At 39.7% G+C, this 22,546-nt stretch overlaps 1 protein-coding gene across 3 annotated transcripts in view; it reads right to left on the bottom strand.

Annotated features, from left to right (window-relative positions):
- Positions 1-22,546, bottom strand: part of LOC133531470 (glycerol-3-phosphate acyltransferase 4) — a 56,981-nt gene that overhangs the window by 23,782 nt on the left and 10,653 nt on the right. For all 3 annotated transcript variants that reach the window (XM_061869716.1, XM_061869715.1, XM_061869714.1), the window contains exon 2: positions 2,431-2,554. In XM_061869716.1, the coding sequence (XP_061725700.1) occupies positions 2,431-2,554 (124 nt within the window). The remainder of the gene's footprint in view (positions 1-2,430; positions 2,555-22,546) is intronic.

Raw genomic sequence — 22,546 nt, 5'->3', positions numbered from 1 at the left:
GCAGCGGGTTTATCAGTACTGTTACTTGACAATAGATTAAGAAAAACGAAACCCTTATACTTATAAGAGTTCCGTTTCTATGGAATGGAATCCTAAATACTTAGGGATTTTTAACCCCCGACGCAAAAAATGGATGTTATATATTTGACCCCATTGTCTGTCTGTCTGACTGTGGCATCGTAGCTCTCCAACGGGAGGACCAATTTCGATGCGGGTTATTTTACCTGAAAGCGAGTTTTATTGCAATGGTTCTTAGCTATATTTCATAGAAATCGATCCAGCAGTTTGAAGAGTATAAGCTTTTTTCCAAAATTATGTCAGGCGTTTTAGTATAAAATTTATTTTGTTGGCATATGGCGTATGGGGTTTTAATTATTTTTTCTTTAATAGTTATTACCTAGAACCGCTTATCGTCATGCCGACGCCGGGCGCGTGGTATTAAGAGAGCGCTAACTTAAACTTAATTTTTTTAAACATTTCTGCTCGAAACAATTAAAAGACGTAGTTTAGTTAGTCAGTTACAAGACTTACAAGTGAAGTTTAATTTTATTTTATATGGGGCATCAACAGCATTACAAATAGTCGAGTTGGATTACAAAGATTTATGTAAAATACGTGAACGATTTACCGAGGCAATTGGTTAAACAATGCAACGTTATGCAACGTCCTTGACATATGTAAGCATTAGTTGAATTGAGATAACCGTCACGTGTTTCTAATGTCTCAAATACGGGCAGCGGTCGTCTGTTTTTAGGGTTGCGTAGTCACCTAGAAACCGTTATAGTTTCGCCATGTCCGTTAACGCTTTAATCTGTGATTGTTAGTGCAAGAAAGATGCAATTAGGCAGGGATACATGAATCATGCATGGCGACTGAACGGTTAAATAAAAAGTAGAAAAACATTTTTTAGGGTACCTCCAAATACAATTTTTTTTAATCGTTGGATAGGTCTTTCAAAACGAATAAGGAACTCCAAAAAATCAGGATTTTAAGTGTTTTTCTTCTAAAGTAATCCCAGGGTTGGGCAACGAGTGACACAAAAAATGTAGGCCTCATCTCATCCGCGAGAGGGCTTGGGCTACAGTCCCCACGCTGGCCCAATGCGAGTTGGGGACTTCACATAAACCTTAGAATTTCTTCGTGGATGTATGCAGGTTTCCTCACGATGTTTTCCTTCACCGAAAAGCTAGTGGTGAATATCAAATGATATTCTGTACATAAGTTCCGAAAACTCATTGGTTCGAGCCAGGATTTAAAGTATTTAAACCCGCGAGCTCCGAATTGAAAGTCGGACGTTATACCCACTACCACCAGCGGGTCAATTTTTTTTTTTACAAATAAGCTGTTTAACCCTTTAAACGCCACACGTAGCGTGTGCGCCAATGCGGCGTCATTGTGAACGTTGTCGGAATGTACCAAGGTTGGTATTGGGCTGTATTAGTCGCGCGTATCAGCTGACTGCTTTCGCGGTCAAGGGTTACGAGTATCATATCATATCAATGCTTTCGTTCAGACTCGTTCTAATTACGCGGAAATATTCGTTGCAATCATTTTCTTTTGTGCACTTTGTACACCAAGTAAATTACAGTTGCATAAAATATCATTTGGTACAATATAAATATTGGTACATTAAAATATGTTTTATCAGCATTAACATCTCTGATAAACTACTTTATGTTGTTTTCCTCTTTTGAACTCCGAGACCTCAGTTAGTGTAAGGCCCGAGTGGACGCTGGAGTTGGGAGTGCAGCGGGGGCGTGCGGCGTGCATGTTAAACAAATGCAAACGTATAGGAGCGGCCGCAGTGCACGCTGCTCACAGCACTTGTGAGCCCGACGCCACGCTGCACGCCCCGCCGAACGCTCCGCTTCGAGCGTCCACTTAGACTTTGGGAGCTTGTAAACTAATAAGTTGTTCGGAACCTAATATTAGGGTCTATTTGTAAGGCTTCTATTTTCATTTTCAATTGTGTTTATATTTTTCTCTCTTTGTAGGGTGCGTAAGTGCTATTAGCATTACTTTTTTTTAGAATATTTTGTATCTACCTGCGAGTTCCTGTAATTGGCTTTTTTTTAGGGTTCCGTACCCGTAAGGGTAAAACGGGACCCTATTACTAAGACTCCGCTGTCCGTCTGTCATCAGGCTGTATCTCATGAACCGTGATAGTTGAAATTTTCACAGATGATGTATTTCTGTTGCCGCTATAACAACAAATACAAAAAAATGTACGGAATCCTCGGTGGGCGAGTCCGACTCGCACTTGTCCGGTTTTTTAAAATCTTGTTGTCGTATTGTAAGTTTAAAGCTATTGTTGTCTCCTTAACATAAATATATCCATTTTTGCCCCGTACTATTACATTTTTTTTAAATTAGTACGAGTGTGCACTATGGTATCGATATTTGGAAAAAGTGGGCAGAGTGGGCACTGACCGTTGATGCCGTTCTCCTTAAAGATGGCGGACGGCGGCTTGTCGTCCGGCACGGGGGGCTCCTCGTCGTCCGAGCTGTCGTTGCGCTGCAGCTTCTTTGCCACTTCGATGTGTTGTCGGCCATACTGGAATTAAAAAAATAACAATAAGTAATAGGATCTAATAGATGTAAGCATCACAATAGTTAATATCCTGTATGTGGCCTTATACTGATAATAACGTGTAGTATGCACCGGGCTTTATACTTTTTGGTTGTTGTGTTTATGGTCATTTTAGTTTTATATAGAGAACTGTCAGATTTTGGCGGAATGCCGTCGACCGATGTTATGTACGATTTGATCTTAGTTAATACGGTGTATCGATGTAATAAAAGAAATATCAACTGGATGCAGTGGTTTGTATGATAAATCCCATTTACTGAGCTTTATATAGATTAAAGGACAAAGATATGGCAGCATCGTTTTGAGCGAAGGCGCCATAACCTTTAGGTTGCGCCCTTGCCGGGCAAAACGCCTTTTTATTATTTTAAACTTTATTGCACAATAAAAAAAAGTACCGTACCGTTAAAGTATGGCGGACTTAATGCCTTAAGGCATTTTCTACCAGTCTTTTTGATGGATTGAAACGGCGATGATGCCATTATGGGGCGTAGTCTAAATATCCTTATTGATAGATGTCAAAGTGTTAAAAAAGCGCTGGTGGCCTAGCGGTAAGAACGTGCCACTTGCAATCCGGAGGTCGCGGGTTCAAACCCCGGCTCGTACCAATGAGTTTTTCGGAACTTATGTACGAAATATCATTTGATATTTACCAGTCGCTTTTCGGTGAAGGAAAACATCGTGAGGAAACCGGACTAATCCCAACAAGGCCTAGTTTACCCTCTGGGTTGGAAGGTCAGATGGCAGTCGCTTTCGCAAAAACTAGTGCCTACGCCAAATCTTGGGATTAGTTGTCAAGCGGACCCCAGGCTCCCATGAGCCGTGGCAAATGCCGGGACAACGCGAGGAAGAAGATAGATGTCAAAGTGACAAGTAACCTTTGCAAAAAGTAGGTTTTACAAAAAAATAATCGTAAAAATTCATTTTCAGTGTCAGTTTTACCATAATCTTAACTTTTTATGTACCTACACAAAACAACATACTTAAACATGAATACATTCAAAAATTTGAAAAAAAAAAAAAAACATTTTTTGGCGAAATTTATTTCTAGTCTTCCTCGCGTTTTTCCGGCATTTTGCCACGGCTCATGGGAGCCTGGGGTCCGCTAGGCAACTAATCCCAAGATTTGGCGTAGGCACTAGTTTTTACGAAAGCGACTGCCATCTGACCTTCCAACCCAGAGGGTAAACTAGGCCTTGTTGGGATTAGTCCAGTTTCCTCACAATGTTTTCCTTCGCCGAAAAGCGACTGGTAAATAACAAATGATATTTCGTACATAAGTTCCGAATCCGTAAAACTCATTGGTACGAGCCGGGATTTGAACTCGCGAACTCCGGATTGAAAGTCACATGCTCTTACCGCTAGGCCACCAACTTCTTCTTCTTTTTTTTGGCGAAATTTACTTAAACTCATATAAATTTTTTTCCTTGTCTTGGCCTCAAAAAAGCGTGGTTAAATCTTTCGGGTTCCTCGTGTTACACCGTATATCTTTGTCTGAAGTTCAACTTGTTTTAAAGTTGAATGTACCACAATAATATACGAGTAGGTATTCCAACTATTCCTTTACAAAAGATTATAACGATTGAAACACATGTTATTGGTTGCATTAGCACAGATAAGATAGTTATGGATTAATGGCTGAAATTATAAGCATCGAGAGGTCAATCAGGTCGATAAGTAGCAATAACAACTTGGTAAACATGTATTCTAACACAATATTGATCTATTTGTGACTAGCTTCTGTCAACAAGGCTCGGAAACGGTTAATTTTCCAAACCGTTATCATGTACTTGGGGCAAAACCTTTTCATTTCGGTTTCGCTCTTAAAACCGTTACTTTTATACCTGTTTTTAAGAGGACAGTTCTTGTCAAATTAACCGGTTTAGAGAAATAAAAACCGGTTTCTTCCTATGTCGGTGTCTATGTTTACATGGCACACCAACAGACCGGCCGGCCGTTTCGTCGCTCGTCGAATAAACCGAATTTTTAGGTTACAGTAAAGTTCTTAAAAACGTTCGCGTTCTTATAAGTTCGGAGGAAAACAGAAATAAAACCGGTATTTTATAATCCGGTTCAGAGTCTTGTCTGTGAATAACTTGGGGTACGTAGAATTATATCCTCTAGGGAGTTTTCGTACCTTTTCAAGCTATATTCAAATATGGCGCGCAGAGTTTAGCGTTTGCGACGAGTTAGCGACTTTCGTTTCCGTTTGCAAAGAAACCATTTAAACCCTTATTTATGAATTAATACGGGCAACGACGGGAGTAGTATGGTATAAAATTGTAAAAATTAGTCACAACTTACAGCCTATTGGATATGTTCCCTAAGGGTTCCGTTATATTTTTCTTTTGAGGTACGGAACCCTAAAACACACCGTATGGATCTACCCTTCTTCATCATCTGGTTAAAAATTACATATTTCGTTTACTACACCAAAAACCCGCGAAAAAAGCTTATCTCTAAACGTGATTTTCGTAATTTTATCAAGTCATACGTCACCATTTTGTTTCTAAGTAGAATTATCTTCGTGCAAATAGGTATTGTACAGATAAGTAAATATTGAAAAATAGAAACAGTAAATAATGTCTATTTTTATCCTATTGTCATAACTATTTTAAAAACGATTATTATCATAGATTTAAAACTGCTTTTATTTCGAGTGAGGGCGTTTGTATTTGAAATATTCAATGTCCAAATTAGCAACACTGATTTTTTTCTGTTTTTCTTTTTCTTTTATAGGACTCCGTACCCAAAGGGTAAAAAACGGGACCCTATTACTAAAACTCTACTGTACGTCTGTCTGTCTGGCACTAGGCTTAATCTCAAGAACCGTGATAGCTAAACAGTTGAAATTTTCACAGCTGATGTATATCTGTTGCCGCTATAACAAAAAATAGGTACTAAAATCAGAATAAAATAAATATTCAGGTTCCAATACAACAAACGTGTTTTTTTTTGCCGTTTTTTTGCGTAATGGTACGGAACCCTTCGTGCGCGAGTCCCGACTCGCACTTGGCCGGTATTTTTTAAACTTTCCGCAACTTACGCGTCTGTAGGCTACAGCGTCCTCTTAGAGGTCGCTTCCGTTCATTATTTTAACCTTCTTCCAACCTCGGTGTTCATTTACCTTATTACTTGTGTACTCGTGTAATTAATTAGCTAATATACCTAATAAAAAATCCGAATATCATATCAGGGTCTCGCATTTGTAATAATAGATTATGATAATAATTCAGCCTATATACGTCCCACTGCTGGGCACAGGCCTCCTCTCATGCGAGGGCTCGGGCTATGGTCCCCATGCTGGCCCAATGCGGGTTGGAGACTTCACATACCTTTGAATATCTTCGCAGATTTCCTCACGATGTTTTCCTTCACAGAAAAGCTAGTGGTAAATATCAAATGATATTTCGTACATAAGTTCCGAAAAACTAATTGGTACGAGCCAGGATTTGAACCCGCGACCTCCGGATTGAAACTCAAACGTCATATCCACTTGGCCGCCGCTTTTTTTTGATGTCAATTTTCTATGAAAATATGAGGTTCATAATGATACTCCCTCACTTTGTTCTATTTCAATCGGCGCAAAGTTAGCTTAGACGGACTCTTAACAAGCTAGATGATAAACATAAACAAATTAGATGATAACCAAGTGAGATAAAACGATGTGACCTCGCCAAGATGGCGGCAGGAGTCAAGGATTGACTTAGGGCCGGTTGACCACAGTCGACGGACTAACGTCACTCAGCAGTGAACTGACATCTGAGTCAAATCTCGTACAAGCAGCTCAACTCCGTCATATTTTTTGGGTACCAAAAACAAGGTCAACGAAATAGTTATTTGTTTTACAAGGGGGCAAAGTTGTTGTTTAACTGCTCGTGCTAATATTGATACCCGAGCAAGCGAAAGATTCCAAAATTGGTTAAGCAAACTTTGCCTCCGAGTGAAACACACAATTTTTCACCACACCAACGCGAGGAAAATACTAACTATGAAATACCAAAAAAATCAAATCCAAATAAACGTAATAAAAAAATATCATTTAAAAGCCAGTTCTACCAGCTAAGCTAACATAAGGAAACAACTCAAAATTCGATTATTTTATCCACATGTGGGGCAAAGTAATCAGAGGCAAATTTTGAGTTGTTTCCTTATGTTAGCTGGTGAAATTGGCGTTTAAATAATGATTATGAATTATACATTTTTTATTAAGTTCATTCGGAATTAATTTGTTTTTTTTTTGGTGTTTCATAGTTAGGACGCAAAGTTTGTTTAACCCTCATGCTTTGAAACCCTCGCATGAACGCTCAAGGATCCTCGCTACGCTCGTGGTTCAATTTTGGAATCTTTCGCTTGCTCGGGTATCAATATTAGCACGAGCGGTTAAACAACAACTTTGCACCCTTGTAAAACAAATAACTATGTATAAACATTTTACATGACAGCTTCTGCATATAAATATTAACTGTCATAGTCATCATTCGACGTGACAGGTAATTTCAGTGACATTCGACGTGACAGAATGTTCAAAATATCGGTATTTAACTTTTAAGCGACGAGCCATTTTACCAGCTGACATGAATAAAAAACACAAAATTTGCGTTATGTTCCTTATTGTTTCTCTCATAGAAACATCTGGTCTTTCGAGTGGTAAAAATGATATTTGTAGCTACATTTTCTTACCAAATAGCGACTTTACCGCATATGAAATAATATACAAATTGCAATAACAGCTGTTAAATTTATTTAACTCTAACTATAAATATATTCAGCTAATTTACATATACGCACTACTGGGTGCAAAGGTTTTGTTTACGTTTTTCAATAGCAAGGTTAGACTTATCGATTGCTTTATGGGAAGATTTTTATTGTGCGGTAAATTTTTTTCGCTAGTCTATTCTGAAGGCCTACCGCGAACGTTCGACATGTTGCCCCTCTGTCGCACTCGTAATTTCGTACTTAAGTGTGACAGGGAGGCAAGACGTCGAACGTGGTACGTGGATTCCCTCTGGGCGGGAAAAATATGAAATCACAACTTGTCCCGACAAAAATGTATTTAGACTCGTTATAAAAATGATTTTATTTGTTCCCAAAGTTGAATAGACAAAGTCAGATAGGAGCAATGTTGCTGTAGCAAAATATTTTTATATAACGTCTAATTTTATTCTACAATTTTAAAGGTATTAACTATACATTGAACAAGGAACTTAATACATATAAAACTTAAAATCTAAATCTAAAAATAAATAAAACTAATCTTAAAATAAATAATTAAAAACTATCCCCCTGCGGCATGGTGCCGTAGATGCTGGCAGCATTTCCTCGTTGTATCGCAATACTTATTCTCTGTGCGAGGAAGCTGCCAGCTCTACGATCACCGGTAGCGTCTTCTATTTTTTTGGCTAATTCCTTAAATAGTGTAGATGCATTCGGACCCCACGGGCCAAGGGTCTCGACGCCAAAAGGTACGAAATCGTATTCGGGGCCGAGACCCCTATATTTGATCTTTTTTAATTTTACGGCCGCCTCTGCCGCCGCGCCGGGTTTTGCAGTTGTGCCGTGGAGATGAGACGGGGCTAGAGTGTCTACACATGTGGCGTCCCACACCAGCACCCGTCCCATCTTCCACGGAATTAGTGACATTCCGTCCGGTCTCTTACCATCGTCTCTTACAATACCAGCTGGCTCAAGAAGAGCTGGCACGTTCACGCTGGCAAGAGACCGGCGGAGAATATCGTTAAGCGCGGCGTGTCTAGAGAAGCGGCCGGCGCTCCTTTGGCAGGAGAGCCCGTGGTGTCCGAGGGCGTCGACATCAGTGCCGCAGGGGCACCTATGTGGAGCACAGACCCGGACGCCGAGTCGCAGGCAGGTTGCAACGCGCAGAGTGTGCGGTTCCAAAAATGTGCCTGTGTGTACCGAAGGAAACGCGTGCAGCCAGGCTCCGGATTCCTTCGTACCCGCTGCTAAGAGTCTGGCGCGTGAGGAACCTATGCTGCGACTTAAGAGAGAGTCATAGATAATTTTACAATGGATGTCATCCCAGGTCCTTTGGGAATTTAGATTTTCGGGAAAATCCTTACCCGGGCAGGCAATGGACCAGGCGTTTTTAGACTCCGTTAAGCCAGCAATCTCATAGTTTGGAGGGCAGGCCCTTAGGATTTTGCCTACGAGAATTGCTGAGCTATGAACGGAAGATAAAAACGCCGGGGTAGAAACACTAGAAATTTTGCGGATCCCTATCCCACCGTGACGAATGGGAAGGGATGCCTGGGTCCAGGACTCTTCACTAAGCTGCAAGTTCAAAATCGATTCCAAATTATTTTTGATAATGTCGTCTAAAGGTATTAACAAATTTTGAAATTTTGAGAAAGAGCAACAGCGAAGTACATACATTAATTTTGGTACAAAGAGGCAGAATTTAATAATAGATAAAGCGAAATGCGGACTAATTTCGAGAAGACGACTTTCATAATTTTGGAATTTAGAAGTTGTGTCGGAAATGAAATTTGAATAGGATTCTTCAAAAATAGGAGACCCAAGGAGGCAAAGAGAGCTTTTGTCTATTATTTTAATGTTTGGTGTAAGGAAATCAAATTTTTGCTTTACATCCAGAAGATTTAAAGAGGCGTTATGAATAAAAAGTTCACATTTGCTATAGTTTAGGTCTAAGCCAATTGTTTCAAATTTTGATTTAATGGTCGAAAGGTCTGATAGCACGGATTCGAGGTCGCCTCCCAGGGTTCCGTCGTCTAAATACCAAACGTTAAATTTTGATTTTAAATTTTGAATAATTGGATTAATGGCCAAACTGAATATTGCCGGCCCGAGAGGATCACCTTGCTGGCAGCCGACTTCTGAAGATATCATATTATCGCGGTAAATTAATTTGGTAGGGTCAGCATAGCAATGCAAAAGGTAGTTATAAATTTCGGGTATGTTGTTCTTTATTTCTGTCAGCAAGGTATCCCTATTTACCGAGTTGAATGCGTTTCGAACATCAATTTTGACCAGCACATCACAAGATGAATTTAAGAGGTACGTGCGTAAGGCATGGACGGCTGGCTCACAACCTCCTTTTATTTTTCGTTATTCAGTGGACGATTTTTGGGACATACGATACAGTGAAATTGAGCTTTATATTGTACAGTCGCTATCAGATATATCGGAGAGACCGAGGTGCTCACAAATATCTGGACACGCACTCTAACGCTTTGATAATAGAGGCGTGTTCAGATATTTGTGAGCACCTCGGCCGCTCCGATATATCTAACGGCGCCTGTACAGAATAGGAAACTCTATCTAGGTATCCACCAAATGCTGGAAATCTGATTTAATCGGCCATGATAAAACTAATTACGAGAATGGTGATATCCTGTGGTTCTGTCTTCTAATTTCGGTAATTCGGCCAAGTGCAAGGCGGTCTCATAATAATAATAATCCCAATAAAACTGACTGATGTGAACTGAAAAATAAAGCGCACAAAGGTCAGTATTAAAAGTAATGTCACAATAAATAATAGTACTACCGTACAAACCGAAGTTTGACAGCGATTCAGGGACGAATCGTGTTGTCCCTTTTAAATGTATGGCACTATCCCTTTCGGCTATTTAGGGTTGTTGAAATTCAAGTAATTATCTTATCTGTGGCCGTGCACGCATAGGGAGGTCAAGTTGTGCCAACCCTAATAATTGCTCGGAGCAATGCTGAGCCGACAGGGGCCGGGAATGCCCGAAAGGAGGAGTGTCGCCCCCCTGGTAATGTACAAGAAGCCCTTATTCCAATTCCCAACAAGCCAGCTGCTGTCCGAAACTAACTCTCTCAGTTCGCTAATTGTTTATCCTCAAGGTAGCCACGAGATAACAGAATAAAAAATATAATAAGATATATATTTAGTTTCACCTCACAAAGGAACATTTAACAAGAACTATTAAATAGAGTAAAGGCAAATTAGATTTATACCCTTCGTGAGAGAGAGTGTAATACAGATCTCCAGCTAATGTAGTAAGTTTTGACTTACATACTTTAAGTGTTAATTTATAATATCGTCGGTTATGATTGTAAACCTGCCAAATCCATTTTTAAAAACAGAGAAATTTGTACCTACTAAATAAGTTAAAAATAAATAAATTTCAAAAATGGATTTAGCAGGTTTACACTCGTATATAACCGACGATATCATTTATTTTATTAATTCGATTATATAACTTTGGGCTCAGCGGTGGCAGTATTCTATTTTTATCACTTGTCACTATGCCCGTCACTTTCGCGCTTACATACTTGTTAGAACGTGACTGTCATGGTGACAAATGACAAAGAGCCGACCCTACAGCTAGTGACATATAATATACGAGTAATACATCGTAACAATAAATTCTCCCGTTTTCGCATCGATCCGTAGTAAAAGGATTTTCCGCGTCCTTCAAAACAACGCCTCATGCAAGACGTTTCCCACAATTCCTCCATCCGTTTATATCTACATACCAAAACTCTTCAATGTGCAACATATGACAGTGAAAGAATTTCAAACCATTGTTCGTAGGTGGTTTATCTCTCGTATCAGGCAACGGATGATACATTGAAACCTTTGCAGTAAACACCACATCCACTCCTACGTTCGCATAGCTTGTACCATAAGTTTAAAACATGTAAAAACAATAAAATACTTCGTTGAGCCATTTTCACAGCGTACTCATAATGGTCTAAAATGCCAGAAACCTTAATCGCACTTAAGTCCTTTAGGTGTGCCAATTTCCACCTTTTAAAACATTTTACAAAAAACGAAACGACAGAAAAATTATATGTAGCTACTGAACCTGCTAACAAAATTTCACGAGATTCAGTTGAGAATTGCGACCTAAATTATTTCCTATTTTATCTGTATTTTTCGTGTCATCTTATTGATAATTCTAGTTTTTATTTTCTAAATTAACAATTTGACATCCTACATTTATATTGTAATTAAATCCTAATTCCCATTTTGTTACTTTTCGTGTTTTTATGTCTTAATTTTAATATTAGTTGCATGTTTGTTGTTTTTGTTCATGTAGTTTTAAGTAGTTTTATAATAATTATAATTCAAACACAATGTAAATATTGTTTTATGAATAAATAAATAATAATAATAATAATTCTTCTGGTATTCCCTAGTCCTCACGACGTGTCACGACACAGTGTGAAGGCTACTGCTAACCAAATTGTAGTATTTGTAAGTGAAACCGACTCGTGTTTTATCCTATATTTCATTTATGCCTGGTAACGAAACGTCACGTCACCAAGTTGGTGTGGTGAATTTTTTTTACAAAGGCCCTTTTGATTGTTCAAAAACGAATGAGAAAGTTGCATTTTATCCACATGTGGGGCAACGTTATCAGATGCAAATTATGAGTTGCTTCCTCATGTCAGCTGCATAGCTGGTAGAATTTACATTTAAATGGTGATTTTGAATGATATATTTTTTATTGTGTTCACTTGGATTTGATTTGGTTTGATTTTTTCCTCCTCGTGTTGGTGTGGTGAATAATTGTGTGTTTCAGTAAAGTGGGGAAGAGTGGGTGGGGTGGGAGAGTGGGAGAGTTTGGACCCGGGTGTCCTTAAACTACGTCCACAAGAGAGGTATGGGCATTGTGAATGTCATCTCGCTCTGTGTGGTAGGGCACAGTACAGCGGATGTCATTCCAGATCTAGAGCAGAGCCCAACTGGGGAAGTACCTCCACCTTACAGAAAATCGCAGCCAAATAACACTAGGCCCTACTCATAGTGTTGTGTTCCTGCCGGTGAGTAAGGTTGCCAGAGCTCAACGATGGTGGGAGGGGTTAGGGTCGGCAACGCGCATGTAACTCCTCTGGAGTTGCAGGCGTACATAGGCTACGGATACTGCTTACCATCAGGCAGGCCGTATGCTTGTTTGCCACCGACGTAGTATTAAAAAAAAAAGAGTGTTTAACCCTCGTGCATTGAAACTCGTAACGCCCAAGATTCCACTTCTCGAATTTTAGAATCTTTCGCTTGCTCGGGTATCAATATTATCACGAGCGCTTAAACAACAACTTTGTCCCTTATAAAACAAATAACTATTCTATTTGTGTTTGTATGTTATGCAACCGAAGAAATGTAACTGATTAGCTGCAAATCTTATCCACACGCTATCAGTTCGTTAATCTTTGTATTAACTATATCATCACGTAAAAAAATTATAGTGTTATTACGGAGCCATTTATTTATTCAGTTTTAAGCTATGTCGACGAGGTCTACAGGTCACAAAGCCACTGGTTTATTTGAACAAGAGGTTCTCTAAGCTGTAGACCTCGCCTTAAGCTTAGTAAATGTAACAGTGAAAAATACTTAGTTCGTTAAATCGTTAACACAGTGAACTCATAATAGACGCTATTGACGCTTTTATTTTATTTTATTCTGCGTCGGTGGCAAACAAGCATACGGCCCGCCTGATGGTAAGCAGTCTCCGTAGCCTATGTACGCCTGCAACTCCAGAGGAGTTACATGCGCGTTGCTAACCGAGCCCCCCCCCCCCCCCCCCCCCCCTTGACCTCTGGCAACCTTACTCACCGGCAGGAACACAACACTATGAGTAGGGTCTAATGTTATTTGGCTGCGGTTTTCTGTAATGTGGAGGTACTTCCCCAGTTGGGCTCTGCTCTAGATCTGGAATGACATCCGCTGCGCTGTGCCCTACCACACAAAGCGAGATGACATTCACAATGCCCATACCTCTCTTTTGGACGTAGTTTAAGGACGTACCCGGGTCTAAAAAGTCCTTTATGCCAATTTCCGCATTTTGAAAAATATCCAAAACTGGATCGACAAAAATCTATTTAATCATAGAATCTGGTCACATGATTTCTTGAGAATCGGTTATGAATTGCGACCTGTAGAGGACATCCGGACATACGAAAACAAAATGCCGGAGTCAAAATGGAGACCTTCGCTAACGCTTCGGTCAGTTAATAGTACATTGAGCAACGAGGGGGATAAGTGAAATATTGTACGAGAGTCTATATATTCACGACAGCCACAGGCAGTAACAATATTCTTGCCCCTGGAGTTATACACAATGTTTTTCATCACTCTTGCGAAGAAAAAACTAAATTTTAAGCGAAATAATTCTTAAATACGGTGACATTTTAACATTTGTCCGCCATATTGTCATGTTTTGAGAGTTTAGGAATCGAAGGCACAGTTGAAAATTGTGTAAAAATATTTTGAACGGCTATTAAATTAATCAAATTAAATATTTTTAAACATGAATAAAGTACTAAATTATAAACGTTAATATTTTAAAAGTAAAAGTCATTGATACCTAGTTAATTCGTATGAATTACTAGCAAAAAAAAGCAAAAAACCTTTTTTTTTCACAATCCATAACTCCCACGGGAACAATATAGGCCTTTGTCCTTCAGTATACCTGCATGTAGGGCTGCCATCCGTCCGGGTTTTCCCGGATTTGTCCTAGTTTGGAGGCCGGCCGGGGGAGCACAAGCACATTAAAACTACATGTAAAATTAAAGGTCTTGTTTTTAAAAAATATTATTTTCAGACACGTCCGGGAAAAAAATGCGATTTACGCCAAATGTCCGGGTTTTTTGAATCTTTGTTCGGGTTTGGCGAAATTCGAGATGGCAGCCCTACCTGCATGAAATAAGATCTTTTTCGAGCACGTGTGATGAAAAAAATCTTGCAGATATTGCATTATATGTAGGATGTATTGAAATATTATGTTAATGTGATATTTGTAGAATCTGGTTACGCCTATTTTAAGGGGCCACAGTACTGGCAGTAGACGGCACCCTGTCAAATTTGTATTTGTGTAGCAACGGTTCTATAAATTGTTTGTTTACTTTTATGTATGTCAGTCGGTCAATAACAGTTCTCATGTAAACACTGAATAAATTTCTAGTATACACTTTCTTAGTTTAACTGTGCTATAGATCTCTGCTAAATAATGGTAGGTTTCTTCCCCATAGTATTAGGTATATAAATGGGACTACTCAATAAGGAAGTAAACGACTTTTCCCCATTCGTTATAGAATTCGTTCCAATGCGTATGAAAATTGCCAACATTGTCAAAGAATGCTTGAGGCCGTCTATATTTAGAGACAATAATGCAACTGCTTTGTTAATTTACAAGCTCTCAAAAACTTGCATGTCATTCACTACCATGTGGCATACGGGAACGTATGAACGCATTCGCTGCATACTGAAATAAGTAAGTAAATATTTCTTAAGGATCTCATACGTGGACATACAGCTTATAATACACAATTATATTGAATGAACGAATATTGAATGGTACTGAATGGCAGAATAACTTGTGCCTTTGACTTTTAAAAAAGCGGCCAAGTGCGAGTCGCACTCGCCCATTAAGGGTTCCGTACCATTTATGACGTATTAAAAAAACTACTTACTAGATCTGGTTCAAACCAATTTTCGGTGGAAGTTTGCATGGTAATGTATATCATATATTTTTTTTTTTGATTTTTCATTCTGTTATTTTAGAAGTTACAGGGGGGGGGGGACACATTTTTCACTTTGGAAGTGTCTGACGCGCAAACTATTCAGTTTAGAAAAAAATTATATTAGAAACCTCAATATCATTTTTAAAGACCTATCCATAGATACCCCACACGTATGGGCTTGATGAAAAAAGATTTTTTGAGTTTCAGTTCTAAGTATGGGGAACCCCCAAAATTTATTGTTTTATTGTTCTATTTTTGTGTAAACATCTTAATGCGGTTCATAGAATACATCTACTCACCAAGTTTGAACAGTATAGCTCTTATAGTTTCGGAAAAAAGTGGCTGTGACATAATCGGACAGACAGACGGATATGACGAATCTATAAGGGTTCCGTTTTTTGCCATTTGGCTACGGAACCCTAAGAAATGAATTAAAGTGGGAAATAGTTTTTTGACGTTTTTGAGTTCGATTTGAGTGATGCTTGATGTTTAAATGGTTATTATGACGATCGGTCTGGCCTAGTGGATAGTGACCCTGCCTATGAAGCCGATGGTCCCGGGTTCAAATCCTGGTAAGGGCATTTACTCGTGTGATGAGCATGGATATTTGTTCCTGAGTCATGGGTGTTTTATATGTATTTAAGTATTTATAAATATGTATATATTATATATATCGTTGTCTAAGTACCCTCAACACAAGCCCTATTGAGCTTACTGTGGGACTTAGTCAATTTGTGTAATTATGTTCTATAATATTTATTTATTTATTATTTTACCTTATTCCTTCGCTTGTTTGTAGAAAAGCCCTATATATGCCTCGCCAGGAACAGCAATTCGTGGATTCGTCTTTGTCGCTTCGCGTCGTCCGACCAAATCGAAACTCGTCCACGAATTGCCGTTTCCCGGCCTCTGCAATAAAGTACTATTACAGTACATATGGTGCTACTTTACCGCACTAGTGCGAAAATTAGCATATTACGTTACTGTGTCGCACATTTAAAGGGCCATATGTACTGTAAAACGTTGTACGATACATGTGCGAATAGGGAATTCGCAACTCGTGTCGATTTAAAACACTCCCTTCGGTCGGTTTTTAATTTATCGCCACTCGTTTCGAATTTCCTATTTTTCGTACTTGTATCGTAATGTACTATTATTGCACAAATAACGAAGAAAATGAAAACTAAGTAACAACAGTTATTTCCCCTCTGACTTGGAAGTTCTAGCCGCGGTTATACTAACTGTTCTGAACAGTTCTGAGCGAGCAATCGTTTGTTCGTTAAGAGTCCTTATTCCTACAGACGAGCGTATTTTGTAAAATGCTTCCTTTTTCATTCAAGATTACGACGTAACTATTAGTATTTATTCAAAAACTGGTAACGTACTTAAATAATCGTTTCCTAAACTAGCGGCTCCAACAGTTCAAATTTTCATTTTCTCTTTTAAACCTCTTTTTTAATGAGGTTTTTTGGGAGTCTTTTCCAAATTTTGCAGTGAGATGTGGCGTTTCGGTTCTCAATTTTGCTGAAAACAAGAATCATTTGGTACATGAATGACTACAATTTGAACACTTGGTCCAATATTAAATGGTTAGAGCAAACATTTCCTCAAAACTAAATGTTTGCTCAGAACACTAAGTGAAAACGCGGCTTTCGTAAAAACTAGTTCCTACTTCATACGCCAATAGGTTAGATGACAATTTCTTATTAATGGTATCAATCGTTCAGGTTCGTTTTTAGAATCAAATGTCTATATGGGACCCATTGCATTAAAGCCAGGGATCGGAACCGGTTTTTTTTGGAAAAACTTTGAAATATATTTCGGTTTATTTTATACTCAAAATATAGGACTCTGTTGTGTTTTTAGATAACGACTTCGTATTATTAGATTGCCCAATTAGAAATGAAATAATTAACAAAGAACGAAAAAATACCGGTTTCCGATCCCTGATTAAAGCAATACAAAAGTCAGAAATGATAGTCAAAGTCCGACAGTCGTACTCGTACTTCACTCGCGAAACGCTCCCAACAAAGCGATAAGCAAACGTGACGTCACGGTCACTGAGAGCCCATCTTGAAGTATAAAAACATGAAAATTGCGATTTTGTCCGTGAAATATTGCGTTTATGTATATATTTGCGATACAATATTTTTTTGGATAAAATGTAAGGAATCGAATGGTACCCTTACTATATTCCTTTTTGGAAAAAAAAACCTTTAATTTTGAAACTTTGAGGTCCTAAATTTTTTTATCATTTTCATATATTATTTTAATTACCACATTATTGCGATAAATTGCTCATTTGCTATCTATTTTACTAGATTTTGTTATAAAATTCAACGTGTCATCATCCCTATTCTTGGGATTACTTGCCAAGCGGCTCCCATGAGCCGTGGCAAAAAGCCGGGATAACGCGAGGAAGATTATAATCGTGAACTAAACACACATTCACTTCTTTCATTCACGCTTCGCACGAGGCTCCGAAACCGGTTAAATTTCCAAACCGATGTACTTGGCGCAAAACCATTGTCAGCTATTCAGGGACGAATTATGTTGTCCCTTTCTAATAACTATCCCTTTCGGTTATTTAGGGTCAAAATTCAAGTGATTATCTTATCTGTGGTCGTGCACGCAAACGCAAGTTCTCAAGTTGTGCCAACCCTAATAATTGCTCGTAGCAATGATGAGCCGAACGGAGCCGAGAACGCCCGAACGCTGCAGTTTCCCCCACTGGTTTTGGTTGCTAGTGTTGCTACTCGGGCTGAATGACTTCAATTATATTTTATTTAATAGCGTAAATTTTATAAATATAGCTTTATGTTCGAGCAGTTTCAAAAGTATAAAGTAAAAGTATTAAGTTTCGGGCTTAAAGGCGTATGTATTTATTCGTTTATAACTCCCCCGCTGACATGTATTAATTTATGCCGGAACTAGATAAGCTAATGATTAAAACAATCAACTGATTGTATTAGGTAATCGTCAAAAACAAAATATGTACTTTGTACCACACCGAACCAGGCTATAGAAACAACTGTGTGAAACTTCTAAGCCGTACGCGCCTGCATGGCTCGGAAACCGGTTAAATTTCAAACCCTTATCATGTACTTGGCGCAAAACCTTTTAATTTCGGTTTCGCTCTAAAAAACCGTTATTTTTATACCAGTTTTAAGGAGTTTTTATACAGTTCTTGTCAAATTAACCGGTTTAGAGCAATGAAAACCGCTTTCTTCCTATGTCGGTGTCTATGTTTGTTTACGTGGCATACCACGAGGCTGGCCGGCCGTCTCGTCGCTCGTCGAATAAACCGTTTTTTAGGTTACAATAAAGTTCTTACAACGTTCGCGTTCTTATAAAAGTTCGGAGGAAAACCAAAATAAACCGGTTCCGAGCCTTGCGCGCGTGTGACCTCGTAAGTATAGACCAAATGTAAGAAAAAGTAACGCGCGTGTAAGCTCGTGTACCCACGAAACGACCGTGTACGCGCAGAAGCATACGCTTTTTTTTAATACTACGTCGGTGGCAAGCATACAGCCCGCCTGATGGTAAGCAGTCTCCGTAGCCTATGTACGCCTGCAACTCCAGAGGAGTTACATGCGCGATGCCGACACTAACACTCCGCACCCTCGTCGAGTCTCCCTTGAGTACGCATGTCTGAAACCACCCTGAAACTTATCTGTAGTATATGTAAGTAGGTTATATAAGGAATCTCTATTATTACTGGCCACCTATGAAGTTGTATGTAGAACTAAATAATAAATGATATTCAGTCAGCTGTCAACCGGCCTTTGATTCACTGCATTGGCGACGAAATTTAAATTTTTTATGTGTTTTTTGGGTTAAATTCGTTAAGTTGTGTGTGAAAAATGCATATCGATATCGGGACATTAGAGCCGTTTGATGTATCAACCAAACAGTGGTCGGTGTATATTCGTCGAATAAAACAGTACATTTTGGTAAATGAAGGTGCCGTTATTGATTACTGCTGTCGGAAATACAATGTATTTGTTAATGTGCGATATATGCTCGCCGACATATCCCGAAGATATGACATTCGACCAACTTGTGAAGCTAGTAACCAAACACATGGAACCCACGGGATGCGAGAAGGAAGAGGTTGACCTGGCTCATACACTCGAGGCCGCGGGGAGGCACGCGGAGGTGAGCGGCGTGATTGCGGCGCCGGTTAGCACCTCGGGCGGCGGCGGCAGCGGTGGTGTAGTTGAGGAGCTGCACCACGAGAGTGAGCGACTCGGGTGGCGCGGCGGAGGGCGCGGGCCCGGAACCGGCAGCGTTGAGGCTGCAGTCCGGCACGACACGCCGTGTATCGACCCGGCGCGTTTATGTGAGTGCGGAAGGGAGTACCGAGCTGGAGCCGGCGGCGTTAAGGCCGTGGCCCGGCGAGAGTCATCGAGCGGTAGTGGTATGCGCGCCTTGAGTATTAGGCGTGGGCGGCGCGACGGAGGGCGCGGGCCCGGAACCGGCGGCGTTAAGGCTGCGGTCCGGAGCGACACGCCGTGTGTTGACCCGGCGCATTTATGTGGGTGCGGAAGGGAATACCTAGCCGAAGCCGGCAGCGTGGAGGCTGTGGCCCGGCGGGACTCATCGAGCGGCGGCGTGGAGGCTGCGGCCCGGTGCGACTCATCGTGTGACGACCCAGCGCAATTCTGTCAGTGCGGTAGGGCACACCGATACCGAGCTAGCGGCATAGAGGCTACGATCCGGGATGAGTCCTCATGTGGTGACGAGACGGAATGTATGAGTATGGAGTGCGGGAGGGCACGCAATGTCGGAAAATGCGGCGAAGAGCCTGCGGCCCGGTATGACTCATACGACGGCACGATTGTATGTAGCTGCGTGTTGATAGCGTTGATGAGCATCTTGGGCGGCGGCGAGGCTGTGATCCGGTCGTTCTACGGTGGCCTAGTACAATGGTATCGGGCTCCATCATTCGCTCAAGAGACGATACTTATCAGTGGAGAGTTTAGCGAGGATATATATCGTTTAAAAGAACGTTGGAGGAAAGGAAATGAATGGCGCCTAAGTAGCGTCCATCAAAGCAACGGACGAAGTACCTGGTGGTTGCTGCATCGTCTTCATCTTATGCTGCAAAAGGGCTTTCATTCCACACGTCCGCCCGATCGGAGTACGAATGAATTGAACTCAGAAATTGGCCAATCCGTTTGATTATTTATGTTGTTAACTTACTCATTTTGGTTTATTTGTGTTAAACTGTTATGTTATGTTTTGTTAGCTTATCTCTTGAATTGTATTTCATAACAATGTTATGTTTGTGGCTTTGCCGTAACTTCAAGTTTAAGAGGGAGAGATGTAGTATATGTAAGTAGGTTATATAAGGAATCTCTATTATTACTGGCCACCTATGAAGTTGTATGTAGAACTAAATAATAAATGATATTCAGTCAGCTGTCAACCGGCCTTTGATTCACTGCATTATCTTCTCTTTCTCTTCTGTAGGTTTCTCAGGTTCTTCAGGTTCTCTTGATTTTTGAGATACAGCCCGCTGACTAAGGGACGCACAGTGGAGACTTGCCCTTCATTCATTCATTCGATAAATCCCATTTTACCAAACACAATTGTCATTTCGACGGATTAGGACGAACGATTATTCAGGGCTTGTTAAGTTGCTCCCGCATTGCCAGTCTCATCATGCTGTGATTGTCACACGAGGTTACATTTAATTTAAGATATGTTATCATATATATAACATTTAATTTAAGATCGATCACACACCCTTGCGTCGGATGCCTGACCGTTCCAACAGCCTGCTTCAGCTCATCAATGAAAATACTGCTCGTACATTTTGGAGGCACTGGAATGATACTACATACATAGATCAACTATATGTGCTATACGCGTGCGCCCGTGAGGGACAGAACATACGCAATGCGACAAAATTAAAAACACGTTTTAACATTCCTGACGACATACCAAAAACAACCTACGTAATTTGGGCGAGTTATTTGTTGCCATAATAAAAAAAATGAAACTGTAACAAGGACCTACAATCATAGCGCTTTCTCTGCTACTCCTACTGAAAGTTCCATAAGAGTATCTCGTTCGGTCATCTGCCGGCTCTACCATTTCATATCTATTACTTATTGTACCTCTACGCCTTCATAATTGGCCTAGGAACTGTTTATAACCTTATTATGATGATATATTTTTATTTATTAGTTTGAATGATGATTACAATGAGTTTTTCGGAACTTATGTACGAAATATCATTTGATATTTACCAGTCGCTTTTCGGTGAAGGAAAACATCGTGAGGAAACCGGACTAATCCCAACAAGGCCTAGTTTACCCTCTGGGTTGGAAGGGCAGATGGCAGTCGCTTTCGTAAAAATTAGTGCCTACGCCAAATCTTGGGATTAGTTGTCAAGCGGACCCCAGGCTCCCATGAGCCGTGGCAAAAATGCCGGGACAACGCGAGGAAGAAGAAGGAAGAAGAAGATATTTTTATTTATTATTCAATTTGTTTTACTGCAATTTAAATATTTAATATCGACATGTATTTTAATTAATTTTTAACAAGCAGAAATGTCTGCGAAAGATGCTATTAAGCTTAGAATAAATTTAAAAGTGGAAAAATTACTGTCTTGGGTGAGACTTGAACTCACGGCCTCTGTATCGATACTCCAGCGCTCTGCCATCTGAGCAACCAAGACCTCATCCATAGGCAGCAAATTTTCCACCATATGGGTCTAGTATTTTAATGTTAATCTGATTTATTGTTATTTTTGTATTATCTATAGGCGTTTTAGTTTTAAATAAACATTTTGAATTTAATTTAAATTCTTTATGCAAACTGCATACTTAAATACAAAAGAAAATCCTCCATTGTAAACATGTAGGTAATTTAAAGACAATCAGTAAATCACTTCAATGCTATTAAATAAGTGATTCTTGTTCACACACGACCTTTGGCTTGTCCATATCGTACACACGTGCTCTGCCATATTGGTTATGACAAAATAAGTGTGATAGTATACGTATCGGCGGGAGAGTTCAGGTGAATGCCACAGACACGCTAATTCCGCGTCATGATCTGCCAACCCTCATAATTGGGTACTTGACAGTTGACACATGTTGAATATTATAACAAAATTTAGCTAAATGGATAGAAAATGGGCCATCTATTATAAAAAAGTGGAAAATAGAAAGAAATATTGAGATTAAAAAAAATACAAGGCTCCAAAGTGTCAAATATATATATTTTTTACTTTCAAAAAAAAAAATTGGTACGATTCGATTCCTTACATTTTATTGAAAAATAAATTGTATGACAACTATATACATAAAGGCAATATTTCAGGGTCAGAATAGCAATTTTCTTGATCTTCCATACATTTACTAATGTAATGTGACGTCACATATTACAATATCATTTTGTTAGAGGCGTTTCAATCGTCGAGAGCGAGCGTCAGACTTTAACTCTCATTTCTGATCTGTGTTGCTTAAATGCCAT

This window comes from Cydia pomonella, chromosome 25 (genome assembly GCF_033807575.1).
Source record: "Cydia pomonella isolate Wapato2018A chromosome 25, ilCydPomo1, whole genome shotgun sequence".
Lineage (NCBI taxonomy): Eukaryota > Metazoa > Arthropoda > Insecta > Lepidoptera > Tortricidae > Cydia > Cydia pomonella.
This window is presented reverse-complemented; position numbering and strand designations above follow the sequence as displayed.